A 17,869-nucleotide genomic window follows, 5' to 3' on the forward strand; every position below is an offset into this window, starting at 1 on the left:
ACTCCAAAGTTGATGGAATGAAATGTCTTGGAATTGAGGGTTTAATTAATTCGGATCACCGGAGAGAAAGAACAGAAATAACGGCGGAAAAAAATGTGTTAATTTTAGGGCTTGGCATTGGAAACGTGGGGAAACGTCGCCACCTTCTTGTAAGTGATGGAAATGAGCAGGAAAAAAAATCCAAGCTAAGAAGAGGCTTTTTTTTTTTCCAAAGCAGCAAGCCACGCACCTCCCGCGCTGGCGAAATCCGAGACCCGCCCTTTCCGGAAGTTTTGACACTGTGCGCCCCGGGTAATGTGATGGAGAGGGTAGTCATCCGGTCCGTTATCTAAACCCGTCACTCCGGGAAACAGCGCCGATCTTTCCGGATCCGCGCTCTCCCAGCATCCTTTGCCTTCCGGTATGTGGCCCCCTCTGGCTAGTCCCGTCTAGCGCGCCCATTTCGAGCCCAAGGTTCCAGCTCAGGTTTCCGGGCTCAGAATTTTCCAGGAGTGGGTTCTTGGGCAGTGGCTGTGGGAGCAGGAATGGCGCAGCTAGAGGGTTACTATTTCTCGGCCGCCTTGAGCTGTACGTTTTTAGTGTCCTGCCTCCTCTTCTCCGCCTTCAGCCGGGCGCTGCGAGAGCCCTACATGGACGAGATCTTCCACTTGCCTCAGGCGCAGCGCTACTGTGAGGGCCATTTCTCCCTTTCCCAGGTGGGGTGCCCGACCTGTCCCCACCCCAGGAGATGCCTGAGAGGTCCCAGCGTCCCCAGCTCCTTCTCCCATTCTTAGACTTAACTCGTCCCGTTCCACCCCACCCCACCTCAGAACATGAAAGAAACTGGGTATGGTGTTTTGTTCCTGTCTCTGAGATCTGTGAAATATTTATTAAATGAATGAATAAACAGCAGATCTGTCCCCCAGGAAGGAGTGATCTGGGAGAATACTTAATGGGGAATTGAGCGCTCCTCTTGGCAGCTGAGGATATCGATCCCACTTTGTCTTTCCTTGTCTCAGGATTAAAGGCATTCGGGTGCTCCTTGGAAATACCAGAAAACTTCCCTTTAGCTCACCTGTCAAGCGCCTCACTGTGCATTTTAGGGGTGGGATATGGTGGACTGGAGGGATCTTCAGCTACCAAAAATGACAATTTATAATCACAAATTCCTTCCCTGGGTATTTTTAGTGAACTATCTGTTAACTGGATAAACTGGCAACCAGTCAAGTCACATCATTTTTGAATATATATTTTACTGTGCAAGTATGTACATATAAATATCAAAATAAACATCCCCTGCTTTTCTGGTGAAACAATATAGGGTACTGGCTAGAAATATAAAGTCTGTTTTAGAGAAAGATCTGATCTTAAATCTTGGTGCTGTGATTTACTAGTTTTGTGATCCTGGAGATGTTCTGAGTTTCAGAAATTCAGGTTACTCATCTGCAAAATGACAATAATCTTTACTATAGGGCATATACAATACAGAGGGTTTGGCACAATTTCTGTCTCAGTTTATGTTAGCTGTCATCATGGAGCCTGTGGTCCAAATGTTTTCCTAAACTTAGAGTCCCGAACAATGTTTCCATGCTTTTACAAACTGGAACATTTGCAATTTATTTATCAAAGTAAAGGCTTTTAAAGAACATTTCTTGGAAAATAGAAATAGATTTTAAGTTGTTGTTGTTTATTGGTTGCTGCTACCTGAACCATCACTAAGCTGGTCCCGGGGGCAAAAAATAAGAAAAACTAATCCTGTTCTGCCAGGGACTTACTTAATCTTGTCATAGAATAACTTCTCAAAATTTCTGATTGTTGCTGGAGATGAGACTTGGGCTTGACATATTTGTGTCTGTCTTGTTCGTATTACCTCTTGCTTTTACTTCATTTTCTTTCTTTTTAAAGTGGGATCCCATGATTACTACATTACCTGGCTTGTACCTGGTGTCAGTTGGAGTGGTCAAACCTGCCATTTGGATCTTTGGATGGTCTGAACATGTTGTCTGCTCCATTGGGATGCTCAGATTTGTTAATCTTCTCTTCAGTGTTGGCAACTTCTATTTACTATATTTGCTTTTCTGCAAGGTACAACCCAGAAACAAGGTATGTTTCAAAATACTTAATTCCAAGTTTATGTGTGTAGTCAGGTCCACAATTACAATGAATTAGTTTTATGAGATTTGGTGAAAAATGTCTTTAACACTTTGTAACTTTGTATTTTCGTATATTATGTAAAGGTAAATTTAAATCCTCCATCCCTATTTTAGAATAAATTTGTATTTAAATACTTGAATAACTTATTTGTAAAATCTAAAGTAAATATTTGTTAAGTGAGTCAAACCAGTTCAATAAATACTTACTGAGCTTATTCCATGTGCTAGGGACTGGGACTACAGAGATAAATGAGGCAGTCTTTTTCTTGTAAAACGTATATATTCATTAGGGAAAACAGACTTTACCTGAGGACTTTTGATGTGTTAACAGTGCAGGCCCCGGAGGTCAATTGCCTGGGTTAGAATTCTCTCCCTGCCACTTAACCAGTTTTGTGACCGTGGGCGGGTTAACACTTAGTGGCTCCATGTCTTCATCTATTAAATAAGAATAACAATAGAATCTGCCTTATAGAACTGTTACAAAGGAACAAGGAAACAATAAATGGAAGATGCTTCGAGTAGTGCCGGATATATAGTAAGGGCTCAGTAAATGTTAACTCTAATAATCATTTTTAACCTTAAGAGATGATTTCAGTAGTGTCAATTATGATAGAGTGGTAGACATAAGATGCTATGAGGATACAGAGAAGGAGCAGGGGAACACTTACTGCTTTTCTGGGAGGGAGGGGAGTATGTGGCATTCAGTAAGTCCTCACAGAGAAGATGGTACCAGAGCTGAGTCTTGATGAACAGATAGGGCTGTGTAGGGTGGGGAATTAATCCTGGGGAGACAAACAGCATAAGCAAAGGAAGAAAGGCATTGAACAATGAGGTGCAGGGAATTGGTCTTGGAATTACAGGATTAGAAAGTAGAGGGATGTAAGGCTAGAGAAGTAGGTCATGAATGCCCTCATATGTCACAGAGAGGACTTTGAACTTTAGCATGTAATGGAGAGACCTTAATTTTAATCAAGGAAATGACATGGTCTGATTTAGTGCTTTAGATTAAGTGGAGTATACAATTCAAGAACATAATAACACTTTCAAATTCTGAAATAGCATGTCAGAAAGGCCAAAAGAAGATATATAAGTTTAGACTGGCTCACTTTTCAGAAAAATACCGTTATTTCATCATGAAAATTTCATCTTGAAAAAGTAAGTCTGGATATGGTAACATAAATACCATATGCATGTTTACATTCTCCCTTGTGTAGTGTTATGAAGGATTTCCTTAAAAGAAAGTGGTGATTATGGCTAAGTGAATCCTTATTGAAGGCACTAAAACATAAGCTCAGGGAAATGGAGCCAGCATTGTGTCCTATTTGTCTCCATAGTCCCCACAGAACTTAGTCGGTATCTTGCACTCAGTAACTCCTTAACTAATCATAGCCTGATTCAAATTGTGTTAAGCTATAGAAGCTTTGGCATACACATGGTCTCCAAACTGATAGGTATAAATAAAAAGTACCAGGAAGTGTTCTTATAAATGTATATTGTGTTTTTGCAAAGCCAGAGATAAGATTAATATTGATTAATTTTATTTAAATAAGGTTTGAGTAGTTGAGTAGTTTTTAAATAAATCTCTTCAGTAGGTAAGCAGAAATAGCAATTTTTATCATGAAAATAATTTTATCTGTTTTTTCTTCCTCTAAGGCTGCCTCAAGTATCCAGAGAGTCTTGTCAACATTAACACTAGCAGTATTTCCAACACTTTATTTTTTTAACTTCCTTTATTATACAGAAGCAGGATCTATGTTTTTTATTCTTTTTGCATATTTGATGTGTCTTTATGGAAATCATAAAACTTCAGCCTTCCTTGGATTTTGTGGCTTCATGTTTCGGCAAACAAATATCATCTGGGCTGTCTTCTGTGCAGGAAATGTCATTGCACAAAAGTTAACTGAGGCTTGGAAAACTGAGCTACAAAAGAAGGAAGACAGACTTCCACCTATTAAAGGACCATTTGCAGAATTCAGAAAAATTCTTCAGTTTCTTTTGGCTTATTCCATGTCCTTTAAAAACTTGAGTATGCTTTTCCGTTTGACTTGGCCCTACATCCTTCTGGGATTTCTGTTTTGTGCTTTTGTAGTAGTTAATGGTGGAATTGTTATTGGCGATCGGAGTAGTCATGAAGCCTGTCTTCATTTTCCTCAACTATTCTACTTTTTTTCATTTACTCTCTTTTTTTCCTTTCCTCATCTCCTGTCTCCTAGCAAAATTAAGACTTTTCTTTCCTTTGTTTGGAAACGTAGAATTCTGTTTTTGGTGGTTACCTTAGTCTCTGTGTTTGTAGTTTGGAAATTCACTTATGCTCATAAATACTTGCTAGCAGACAATAGACATTATACTTTCTATGTGTGGAAAAGAGTTTTTCAAAGATATGAAATTGTGAAATATTTGTTAGTTCCAGCCTATATATTTGCTGGTTGGAGTATAGCTGACTCATTGAAATCAAAGTCAATTTTTTGGAATTTACTGTTTTTCATATGCTTATTCATTGTTATAGTTCCTCAGAAACTGCTGGAATTTCGTTACTTCATTTTACCTTATGTCATTTATAGGCTTAACATAACTCTGCCTCCCACATCCAGACTTGTTTGTGAACTGAGTTGCTATGCAATTGTTAATTTCATAACTTTTTACATCTTTCTGAACAAGACTTTTCAGTGGCCAAATAGTCAGGACATTCAAAGGTTTATGTGGTAATATCAGTGATATTTTGAACTGTAAAAATGGACTTAATAATTAGACCATTTCTATAAAGAACAACTGAATAGGTGGAAAACATGGAATTTCTTTTAGGTGCAGTGGTGGTCCTCAAATTACATTAGTTTTTTATATATATCTATTTTAAACATATGTAAAAAATTAAGTGGCAAAGAACTGAGAAAGCTAAAGACCTGCTTCAAAGGCCTGAATAAAGGGAAAATAAAATTGTTTTCAGATCTCTCATATCGCTCTCATAATGTTGGCCCCTCAAAAAGCTTGGGAATGTTTTGTATGTATAAGTTTATTAATACTGGGTATGCCTCGTATTACTGGAACTAATTTATTCTCTTCAGAGAGAACTATTAGGTTAGCGCAAAAGTAATTGTGGTTTTTGCCATTGAAAGTAATGGCAAAAACCACAATTACTTTTGTACCAACCTAATAACAATGTATTAGCAAATATTTACAAATGGTCAGGTGATATTCTTGACTGAAAAGTTGCTTAACATTTCAGTAACTATAATTTTAATTATAAGTCAAAATAGAAATGCATAGATAGTAAATGATAAAGTAGAGACTCATATATGTCTGTCTAGGCATCAAGTTGTTGGTTATTGTTTACAATCCAGAAATGATGAAGCTCTTTCACTAATTCCTAATATGAAATGTATGATGGCCAAAGACAAATTGTGTTGATTATAATCCTTTAAAAGGGGGATTTCCTTTCTGAAATACATATTGTATTAGCTTCCTAGGGCTGCCATAACAAATGACCACAAACTTGGGTGCTTACAACAATTTTCCTCACAGTCTGGAGGCCAGAAGTCTAAAATCAAAGTGTCAGCAGAGTTGGTTCCTTCTGGGGGCTCTAAGGAAGAATCCATTCTATGTCTGTTTCCTAGTATCTTGTGGCTGTCTGCAATTCTTGGAGTTCTTTGGCTTATGGACAAATCTTGTCCAAGTATTGCAGACAGCAGTCTTCACTCCAGTCTCTGCCTCTGCTTTCACACCGCCTTTCCCTCTGTCTTCTCTTCATTACCTTTTAAGGACAGTGTCTTTGAATGTAGGGCCCTCCCTGATCTAGGGTGATTGTGTCTGGAGACCCTTAATTATGTTTACAAAGACCCAAGTTCCAAGTAAGTTTGAATACAAATTATGTTCCAAGTAAGTTTGTATTCACATGTTCTGAGTAGACATTGTCTCTTCGTGGGATACTTTTCAGTCCATGACAGTTACTAAAGGACATTTTAGGATAATCCTCATATGATTGTTAGGAGACTACCTTTAAAATTTTTTTTATTATATATCAAATTATAGTTGTATATACTTATGAGGTAAAAAGTGGCATGATTTTTGAATATAATGTGGGATGATTAAATAAAGCTAATCTATCCATCACCTCAAATATTTGACATACTTTGTGATGAAAACATTTGAAATTTACTCTCAACAGTATTGAAATGTACAGTGCTTAATTATTAGCTGTATTGGCCATGTTGTGTAATAGATCTAAAAAAAGTCAAACATATTCCTTCTATCTAATTGAGGCTTTGTCTCTTTTGATTATCATCTCCCTATTCCCACATCCCCGGCTTCTAGCAACCATCATTCTTCTCTCTACTTCTGTGAGTTTAATTGTTTTAGATTACACAAATAAGTGAGATCATGTGGTATTTGTCTTTCTGTGCTTGGCTTATTTCACTTACCATAATGTCCTCCAGGTTCATCCATATTGTTGCAAATGACACAATTTCTACCTTTTTAAAGGCTGAATAGTATTTTATTGTGTATATATGCCACATTTTCTTTATCCATTCATCCATTGATGGACACTTAGGTTGATCGAATCACTTGGTTATTGTGACTTGTCTGCAATGAACATAAAATGCAGACTTCTCCTTGACATACGGATTTCAAATCTTCTGGATAAATGCCCAGAAGTGGGATTGTTGGATCAGGAGATAATATCTTAGCTGATACCTTTTAAATAACTCTCAGTATCTTTACTGAGAGGTTAAAAAATAAGTGACCTCTTAGGTAATATAAAGCTAAAGGTGACTAGTGTTTGATTCCATTATCTATAAAAAAAGTCAGAATTGAAAGAAAGTTGAGAAATCATTTGGTCTGACTTTGTTTTGTAGATTAGGGAACAACTGCTAGGGTAGGATTATTTTGTGTTACTTTTTGAATTTTGTGTTTATTATTTTGAGTGTATTTTTTGGGTTGTCATTCCATTACAGGAAAGTATTATTTGGGCATGTTAACTTTGACATGTAAACTTAGAATTGTGAATAGAACTCATCTTTTAACATAATTTTATGTTTCTAAACTTTAAAAGTAGCTATAAGTAAACAAATTACTTTCCCCTCAATGTCAAATTTTGCTTCTCTGAGTTTTAAGTGATGAGTCTACATTTACAAATATAAAATTGTGTGCAGGTGAAAATTACAAGTATAATTTGAGTAATAAATGCAGACCATTTTTTGGTTGTACTCTAGTACTCAGAAAATAGATTGGCATTAGTTATAACAGTGATTGTAGAAAAATGTGTTTTACCCAGACTTCCTAAAAATTAGATGAGAGAGGACACTCAAAGAAATTATACTTTTGTCCTTAATTTACTATAATGGAGAACTAAATCCGGGAATTCAAAATTGAAAAAAGAATGTGTAATTTAGGGAAAATAACTTTTTGTCTGATAATATTAATGCAAGGAGTTTGTATTTAGGAATACTTCTGAGAGGAGAAGCTTCCACTCTGATCTAGTCTGGCAAAATTGAGGAAAATATTTTACTCTGTAATTAAAGAAGACTGCTCTTTGGAGGGATCACTGTTCTATATCTTTTTTTTTTTTTTTTTTTTTGAAGAGAAGTCTCGCTCTTGTCCCTCAGGCTGGAATGCAATGGCACGATCTTGGCTCACTGAAATCTCCACCTCCCGGGTTCAAGCAGTTCTCCTGCCTCAGCCTCCCGAGTGGCTGGGATTATAGGTGCCCACCACCACGCCCGGCTAATATTTTCTATTTTTAGTATAGCCGGGGTTTCACCATGTTGGCCAGGCTGGTCTTGAACTCCTGACCTTAGCCACCTGCCTCGGCCTCCCAAAGTGGTGGGATTACAGGTGTGAGCCACTGTGCCCAGCTGTTCTAGTTCATTTTTAAGTGTTGAGTCCCTGCTGTTTTAAGAGATGTTTTGGTGAAAATCTACATTCAGAGAGAAACAGATTAATCTTCCACATTTTTTATAAAATACATAAAATATAGTACTTGGTATTTTAAGAAAAGAATGCCATGTATTAAAAGGTACTATTTTCAACTATTTATTATTTTAAAACAGGAATGCTCATCAATACTTTTGAATTTAAGATAAATGTCTTGGTTAAATTTTCTAGGCAATTCAAAGATAGCCATTTGCTGGTGAATTTTCCAAAATAGATAACAGATAAAATGATTATGTAAGAACTTGGCACAACAGATCATTTTGCCTTTAGTTGTTCAAGAAATGATACTAAACTCAAAGTCATTCACTTGAAACAACTGAGAAGACCATTCTTAGGTGTTTAGATCCTGGCTTTCAGAAACATTCTTAGTTATATTTGTGTTTTCGAAAGTTATTGAGTAGATATTTTTTCATGAATTTTTAAACATTAGACTTAGCTGAATTGATTAAAATAAGGTGATTATGAAAAAAAATATTGCCCTGCTTGAGGGCATGTGGAGCCCTACAGTTACCATTACTAAAGTCTGTGAGTATGTCTATTTTGAAAAGTGTCATAAAACTATCTAGTCCATAAATCATTATAGGTTCAGTAATACATCATTTTGAACTGATTCTATCTTCTGTGAAATTCTAGAGATATGTTATGTTTAGGTAGCATGAGTAAGATTCAGGTATGCTGTGAATTTTGTTACATTTATGTTTTCCATTAATGGACAATCAGGAATCTTTTGAACTGCGTCTGACTATGTATTTAAATGATTTGGAAAGATAGTATCTCTCAGTTTAAACATAGCATCTCATTTTGGCAAGATAAATTATTTTGGCTGTCTGGCCTTTGTCTTCTTAGAGTTATTTCTGAAATGTGCATAGCCAGTCATAAAATAACTTGTATAAATAGCCTAATGTAATTTATTTCTAATAAATACATAGCTTAATGAAATGTATTTCTAGTTTGAACTTAATTGCCACTTGCCTTGGTATTGTTTTCCTTAGAATTGTTGGAAGAGAGGAGAGAGGAAGGGATCTACAATTTTTATTTATACCACCTAAATAGTGGACTGTTATTTTGGACTCACTTTTAAATAAAATATTTATTCATATGAAGAAATAAATTTTGTGTTTATTAGGTTAGCAAGCGTTTATTATCTTTGAAGTAATTGGAATTTCATTAAAAAGTGAAGCAAGTAAGAATTGTGATATAAATTTGAAAATTTTTAAATGGAAATTGAAATATGACTTAGGAACCATGGGCTTGTAGAAAAAAACATTTAACATGGGAGTTAAGATTTTTATATTTGGTTGTGGCTCTGGGATCAATAAGGCAAGTGGTTTAGTCTTTAGTCCTCATTTCAGATGAGAATAGTATTTGTCCTAACTCTAGTCAGTGTCTGATTGGTATGTGTATAACCTTACTTTAAAAAGGATTAATTCCTGCCATATACTCATAATATTTATAAGTATGTCATATGATACATATTGAGTAAATATATACTGAATGAAGTTTTTAGTATAGAGTGAAGTGAATAGAAAAAATATCCTATATAACCGTGGCTAATTTTAGGAAGTAAATCGTGTTTCATAATAAGAGTCATCCTAAACATTTTTCTGCGTAATTTTCTGACCCAGTGTTAACAATTTTTATTTGCTTTAGTGCAAGCTTGTTCAACCCACAGGCCACATGCAGTTCAGGACAGCTTTGAATGCGGCCCCAACACAAATTTGTAAACTTTCTTAAAACATGAGATTTTTTGTGATTTTATTTTATTTTGTTTTATTTTTTAGCTCATCAGCTATCATTAGTGTTCGTGTATTTTATGTGTGGCCCAAGACGGTTCTTCCAGTGTGGCCCAGGGAAGCCAAAAGATTGGAGACCCCTGCTAGCATTTAATGCTTATACATGTATTTACTTGTAAATATGTTGTTTCTTTGATAGGATATGATTTCAACATAATTACTGTTTATTTAAAATAAGAAAAACAAATAACTTTCAACCATTAAGAGGTTATAACACTTTAAAGGGAAAGTTTCTTCAATAGGGTATAATTTCAAAATAATTGCTTTTTATTTAAAATAAGAAAAATCAGTAACCTTCAATGAATAACAGGTTAAAGAATTTAAAGGTAAAAGACATTTCAACTAATTACAAATACTTTTTTTTTTTAGTTGGGCTACATTTTACCACTCTAGGAATAGCTGTTAATTATTTTTTATATAGGGCATTTTTATGTATTTAATGTTGACAACTGACGTTTCCAATATACAAAAACTTGTGTAACTGAGAAAATTATAATAAAAATAGAGATTGAGGACATATTTTTAACATATATCCATGAGTCAACATTAATATTTAATATTTGAGATTTGAAAAGTTATTTCTAGGGTAAGAAATTTTGTCACAATATAATATCTGTATATTGTGCTTTTTTAAGAGATAAATTTTTGATGAATTTAATGTTAATTAAATTTTATCTCAGCCTATCACCATCAGACCAAAAAACAATACAGTATTTTTCTAACAAGGAAAAGAAAATACATATATTTATATATACAAATATATATGTATTTATATATACAAATATATATTTATATATACAAATTTGTATATATGTATTTATATATACAAATTTGTATATATGTATTTATATATACAAATTTGTATATATGTATTTATATATACAAATTTGTATATATGTATTTATATATACAAATTTGTATATATGTATTTATATATACAAATTTGTATATATGTAATGTGTGTGTGTGTACATGTATAATTTCTCCTTTTTTTTTTTTTGTAAGAATTAAGACAGGGTATCACTATGTTGTGTGGGCTGGTCTCAAAACACCTGCCTCAAGTGATCTCCCACCTTGGCCTCTCAAAGTGCTGGGATTTACAATGAGCCACTGTGCCAGCTTCCAACAAGAAAAATATTAAATGTATTGGTTTTTCACAGTGAAACTTAATTCAGTTTAGTTGAACCATATATGTGTGTGTATGGCATATACAAGATGAAAAAGAAAGGGAGAAAAAGTAACAGTAATGATGGTTGCCATCATTCATTGAACACCTATAATGTTTTAGGCATTATACTAGCTGATTTACAAATACGGTCTCATTTGATGCTACATTTATATTTCTATGAGGTAGATGTTGATTTCTATTTGACTGCTGAAGAAACTGAAGGTCAGGCAGGTCAGGTGATTTGCCCAAAGTCCACACTGTCACTAAATGAACATAGATTGGTATGACTCCCAAGCCTGTGAGTTTTTGACCATCATATTCTGCCTCACTATGAAAAGTTTGTTTTCAATTTTTTTTTAATCAAAAGAAGTAGTATATGGAGAGAGAGGTGAAAATCCATGTTTGCTCTCTGCAGTTTCCAGACCATTCATGGCATGTTACTTTTGTACTGGATATAGTCATTTTTTAAAATGCTAGAAACTGTTCAAAAGAGCATGAACAACATGATAACTCCTTATAATTTTGTTGTAAGATAAATGACTAAAATTATGTGGGATGTTAATTTGGATAAGTGGAAATTCTATCACTTGATAAGCTCTCTTGAAGAATAATTATTTGAAAGATTGGACTTAATTCTGTATTGCCTGAAGTGTAAATCAGAGGTCAACAATTAGATTGCAAATCATGAAAAGCATAACTTCTAATTGTTTAGTCTTTTTAGGGAAACAGGCCCAGAAAAAAAGTAAGATTCTCATTCATTGGAGATAAGATTTCTATTTATCAAAGATACTATACAAGAGTTAGATAGCAAATAGGTAAAATGTCTTTTAAAGGTATCTGACATCTTTAAAGCTCTGTGATTTTTAAATTCTTAATTTTGTTACAGCTAATTTTTAAAAATTAATTACTGAGTCATGGTCAAGTATTTCTGATGACTTACATGCTGTCTTTGGTATATTTTAAGTTTCTAAACCAAAACTACTGTTTGACTCTATTACACCCTGTTTTAGAAAAACATTTGAGTTATACAACTTACTAAAAGGTATTTTAGCGATGATGTTTTGGAGCACTGGTAATATAGTGTTTAACTTATTTTCTATTTTTTATCCCTCTATATTAGTGAAATTACTTCTATTTGAAAAGTTTTCTGCCAGTGATAAAAGGCTGAGCACTATCTGTAAAAATTTTTAAGGTGGTGTCCACTAGGTGGAGATATTGTGCAACATTTCCAAGTGTTGTAGTTAAACTTTTATTAGTCAGAATTAAACTCTTTTATAGTGTTTTATTGTTTTTAACCACAAAGATTTATAATCATTTATATCTACTTATCATAACGTTATTCAAATGTTTCCTGAGTTTTATGAAGCTAAGATAAATGTAAAAAAAACAAACAAAAAAACTCACTTTGAGTTTTGTAATCATTAGATGATTTAACCTAATATATCTTCCCATATGATATGATCTTTTCATATGGCATACTTCATTCATATGACATAGTTAGAATCTTTTCCCACAAACAATGAGTGATGATATCTCATTTGAAAACTCGTGTAACATTGTATCAGCCACTGTTATAAAGTGATTTACCCATGTTAGTCTCATAACAACTGTATGAGATCAGTACTGTACACATGGGGAAACTTAGTATAGAGAGGTGAAGTATTTTTTCCAAGATTACAAAATAGCTGTCTGAGCTGGGATTCGTAAGCAGGTAGCCTGACTCCAAAATCAATATTCTTAACTCTATTGATATTATGGAGAAAGGCATGAAATCTACCTTCAAATTCACGGCGTTTTAGAAGGGAAAATTGTCCCAAATAATGTGATTATACTTCCTAGTTTTATAGGTCAGAAAAATAAAGTCCACACTAATTTTGCCTCTTCCACAGGGAGATAGATTCTCATCTACCATTGAGTCTTTTGTTTCTGTTTTTGTCATTGTACCTTAAATTGATATATGTTGTAAATATGAATTTAAGGAAGTAAAAAACAAAATAACTCAGGGCTGGAGCCTTCAGCCATATTAACATACATTGACATAAAGACCTTTGTTTTAATATGAATGATTCCAGTTACCAAATGGAGAAATCGTTGTTTGAAAATTAATATTTAGCTTCTCAAAAGAGACTCCTGTTTGGAAGCAAATTGTTGGTTAAACAGGACATACTTTAGATTTTGAAAAATTCTCTGTGAAATCACAATCTCTTATTTTTAAGAATGTAGGAATATGTGTTCTATATGCTTTTAGGTTGTGTATTACATACTGTTCTCTAAAATGGAAATGTTTATTTGGCTTCTAAAAGTCATTTGTGAGTTGATGTTATTTAAAACTGCTTTTCTGTCAACTTATTCTTTATAAAAAAGTTTGTTCAAATAGCATGTTTTTATTTCATTTCTAAATAAATTCATGTTTGATAATATTTTATAATGTATTGTGTCTATTTAACACATTTTCTTATCCTAAACCAAATATTAGAAGCTTTGTATTTCCCTCACACTGTCCTGTTAGCCATTTTCCCCTGTCTACCACCTACCTAATGCTAAGCTTTATTAGTCATTTTAAAATAGAACCAAATCTTCTTAAATACCTGTGATGTGTGCTCATAACTAGCCTGGGTGTCTGTATAATCTTCCTTTTATTCTCATAATAATAGAAAGCAGTTAAATTACTGGCTTACCACCTTGAACTTGTTGGGGCTTGGGTTTCTTTTTTAGGCTAGGTCTGTAGGAAGCTCAGAGTATTTACCAAACACATCTAACTTGGCAGGGTTCAATCCCCAGTCTTTGGGTCTTGTGGTGAAAAAAAGAAAGTGGTCCCTACTCTGTGTTTGCAGACTTCCAGCTCTTACTTTCCATTGGGTGTCTTCGAGTTTCTCCCATCATATGCAGCTCAGAGCTCAGCCCAGGACTTATGCACAGATTTTGGGATTCCCTTCTTCTGTGACTCCCTCTTTTCTGAGATTTCTCCTAATTTACAGCTACTCTAGCAGTCCTGGTTCCGTCCTTTCACACCTCAAACCAATCATATTGCACCTTTCTAACTAGGGTGTGCCCTCTGGGGGAAAAGCCATATAAACATGGATCTCACCCAGTGAGATCTTTCAACTGAGTCCATCCAGTTCCTGCCTTCTTTTGTTTACTCTTCAGTGTTTCCAAAAAGATTTTTTTCTCTTTTTAAATGAGTCAATCTACTGGAAAGCTAATATAATAAAAGCTCCTCTGCCATGACCTGCCTAGGAACCTTGTCTTGATTGTAGTTAACATGTGTTATGCATAGTCTTTCTGTTTATTAGATAAGGAAGTTGTGGGTGTTACTTTTGGTTTCGTGAAACTAAAAGGGAGAATTCCTGAAAATAGTTTAGGTGGCAAGAGTAAGTTTTTGGAATATTAGCCCCTTCTCATGCTGCCAATAAAGACATACCCGAGACTGGGTAATTTATAAAGGAAAGAGGTTTAATCAACTCTTAGTTCCACATGGCTGGGGAGGCCTCACAATCATGGCAGAAGGTGAAGGAGGAGCAAAGTCACATTTTACATGGTGGCAGGCAAAGAATGCTTATGCAGGACCACTCAACTCCCATTTATAAAACAATCGACTCTTATGAGACTTACTACTAGGAGAACAGTATGGGAAAGACCCGCCCCCATGATTTAGTTACCTCCCACTGGGTTCCTCCCATGACACCTGGGAATTATAGGAGCTAAAATTCAAGATGAGATTTGGTTGAGGACACAGCCAAACCATATCAACTTCTAATATGGTCCTCTAAGAAAGTTTGTCATAGTATTTGTTACTAAATGCAATGACAACTTGAGGGTGCCTTGTGTGAAAAAAACGGTATCAAGAAACACAAAAGTGACCTACTGCAGACAAGATGAACTCACCTAATGGGGGCTAACTAATGCAAAGTACAATATGATTATCACTGAGGAGGAATATAAGAGCTAGGGTGTTTACATGAGAATAGAAATCACATCATCTGGCTGAAGGGACAAAGACATACTTCATGGAGAAATTAACATTGGAGATTATTTGTATGGAAACCTGTGGAGACACTGCAGAAAGCATTTCAGGCAGAATAACGTGATGCAAACAAATTACACAATAAACTACCATGTGGCTGAGAAGCAGGTGGTGACAGTGGCCAACACTTATGAAGTGCTATGTTACAGGCACCAGTCTAAATATTGAACATGAATTTATTTAAGCCTCATAGAGATGCCCTAAGGCAAATGCTATTATGACCCCCATTTTTACTGACAAGGAAAATAAGTCATAGGGAATTGAAACAGTTTACAAACTGGAAATGCGGCTCCAGAACATGCCCTCTTAAACAGGGCGCTATACTGATTCCTGCTAAACTTGCATCATCTGATGGCCTGTTCATCCAAAGAACTGAGGTTATTTTTAGGAAGAAAGTAAGAACAGTGCTCTGCTGTATACAGTGAGGAGCAAGGAAAGCATATGTCCCACACACAGACCCACAGATAAATGGGTGTGGAGAGAAAAATAGTTATTTAGATTCGATAGCCAGGTTTCAGTTAGCACAAGAAGAATTGCTCTGTGAGACAGGCCCTCCACTCTCCTGTAGATCCTGTTGTAAGTGATGCAGAAGCCAGAGAGAAGGTTGCTGTCCATCAGAAACATGAGGAGTTTCAGAGCCCTCCCTAAAACACTTGGCCTGAAAAGGTTTGAAGCCGGGAGGAGAGATGCAGTCTTAGGAGAAATGTTTCATAAGCTGTAACAGGTACCCTATCAGTCTTTCTCAGTAAGCACTGTTCTTTGTAATTTTTATATTTTCCTTGACACCCTATCACTCTCTAAAGGTCTAGTGAAGAAATTAAATTTAGATGAAGAAAACTAGCTTGACCTAGAATCTTCACTGTGTGTGTGTGTGTGTGTGTGTGTGTGTGTGTGTGTGTGTGTGTAATGTATACATTGGGTCTTTGGGCCAAATGCATTGTAAAGTTTCAGAGGTATAAACGGGCCCTGGGCTGTGGAGAACCGTGGGAGGGGATGATCTTGATCTAAGTCAGTAGTTTTTACTTAGCCACATCTAGAAATCTATGTCTTGGTCATAAATTTTGTTCTTTGAAATGCAGGGAAATGTATCATAAAATGCAGGAAATGCAAGGAAAAGTAACACATTAAAGCTAATTGGTTATTAATATTATAAAAGCATATGAGAATGTCTTATTCTATTCCCTCCCGCTCTCTGACCATATCCCCCACACATACCCACACACTGCCTGCCCACACATAAGCACAAGTATTTCTGGGGATCATGAGCATGAGAACTTAAGGGGTATTGCTAGGAAAAGAAGGAAGAGAGTAGGAAGACTGAAGACAGAGAAAGGAACCACCAGAAAGGGTAGAAAAAAAGAGGAATCCTTTCTTCACATACCAATGACTCTAAGAATACCTTTCTCCATTAAAATATCTCATCCAGGAGGCACATTGGAATGAAATACATGTGGAATACTGATAAGAAAAGACAGAAGAATATAATAGGATCTGAGTTGAAAGACCATGCTTATCTCTTCACTTGTACTATAAAAATTTACAGTGATGTTCTTTAGTTGGGGTAACTGTGATGAGCAACGTTGAAACCCTTTATGCCAATTTTGTTTTCAAAATGCATTGTCTTAAATTTTCTCTCAAGGTGGCACTCCTGGACATCTTTTCCAGTTATTAGTCTGACAGGAACTTGGTACCATTTTACTTACCTTCATAATGTCACAGATGCCAGTGATTTTTTCATTTTCTTTTTTTAAATGCATTCTTTGAACATTTTTAGCTTTAAGCAAATATATTTGCTTATTTTTGTCATTGAGCATTTTGAAAACATGTGGTTAGAAGCTTGAAGCAGATAATCACAGCTGCATTCTATTCCCCATAATTAAGAATATATAAGGCCTGGTGCAGTGGCTCACGCCTGTAATCCCAGCACTTTGGGAGGCCGAGGCGGGTGGATCACCTGAGATCAGGAGTTCGAGATCAGCCTGATCAACATGGAGAAACCCTGTCTCTACTAAAAATATAAAATTAGCCGGGCATGGTGGCGCATGCCTGTAATCCCAGCTACTCTGGAGCCTGAGACAGGAGAATCGCTTGAACCCGGGAGGCGGAGGTTGCGGTGAGCTGAGATCATGCCATTGCACTCCAGCCTGGGCAACAGAACAAGACTCCATCTTAAAAAAAAAAGAGAGAGAATATGTAGGGCCGGGCGCGGTGGCTCACGCCTGTAATCCCAGCACTTTGGGAGGCCGAGGCGGGCAGATCACGAGGTCAGGAGATCAAGACCATCCTGGCTAACACTGTGAAACCTCGTCTCTACTAAAAATACAAAAAATTAGCTGGCGTGGTGGCGGGCGCCTGTAGTCCCAGCTACTCGGGAGATTGAGGCAGGAGAAAGGCGTGAACCCGGGAGGCGGAGCTTGTAGTGAGTGGAGATGGCACCACTGCGCTCCAGCCTGGGTGACAGAGACTCCATCTCAAAAAAAAAAAAAAAGAATGTCTAGAAACCTTGATATTTTCTCTTTCTTTCCAATTGGAATACCAGTCAAACCTGGAATTTATAAATAGTTTTAATAAATGTGGAATTTGTTTTATATATATAGTAATATAGAGAGAGTAATAAAAATATAGTAATGTATATACAGTAATAAAAGGCTTCCAAAAGCTTCTGTATGGGAAATTCTTGTTTCCCTTAATCAGGCCATTAGAAAAGCAGCCTGCCATTCTCTGATAGCTGTGCTATAGAGCAGGTTACTTGATAAAGACTGAAAGCAAAGTGATTCTATTTGTTATGTAATGTGAGTGACATGGAAGGTAAATTTTTTTAAAT

At 35.6% G+C, this 17,869-nt stretch overlaps 1 protein-coding gene across 6 annotated transcripts in view; it reads left to right on the top strand.

Annotated features, from left to right (window-relative positions):
- The first annotated feature begins 374 nt into the window (after nucleotides 1-374).
- Nucleotides 375-17,869, top strand: part of LOC129465464 (dol-P-Glc:Glc(2)Man(9)GlcNAc(2)-PP-Dol alpha-1,2-glucosyltransferase-like) — a 44,870-nt gene continuing 27,375 nt past the window's right edge. For 3 of the 6 annotated variants that reach the window (XR_010116411.1, XR_010116410.1, XR_010116409.1), the window contains exons 1-2: nucleotides 399-695; nucleotides 1,885-2,082. Coding sequence is in view for 3 of the 6 variants with exons in the window: in XM_055247556.2 (XP_055103531.1) it covers nucleotides 525-695; nucleotides 1,885-2,082; nucleotides 3,786-4,838 (1,422 nt within the window). In the remaining 3 variants the exon portion in view is untranslated. Of the gene's footprint in view, nucleotides 696-1,884; nucleotides 2,083-3,785; nucleotides 6,247-9,841; nucleotides 10,684-17,869 lie in introns of those variants that run through there. The other 3 variants (XM_055247556.2, XM_055247558.2, XM_055247559.2) reach the window with 3 other exon arrangements.

The sequence above is a fragment of the Symphalangus syndactylus genome, chromosome 17 (genome assembly GCF_028878055.3).
Source record: "Symphalangus syndactylus isolate Jambi chromosome 17, NHGRI_mSymSyn1-v2.1_pri, whole genome shotgun sequence".
In the NCBI taxonomy this organism is placed as follows: Eukaryota; Metazoa; Chordata; class Mammalia; order Primates; family Hylobatidae; genus Symphalangus; species Symphalangus syndactylus.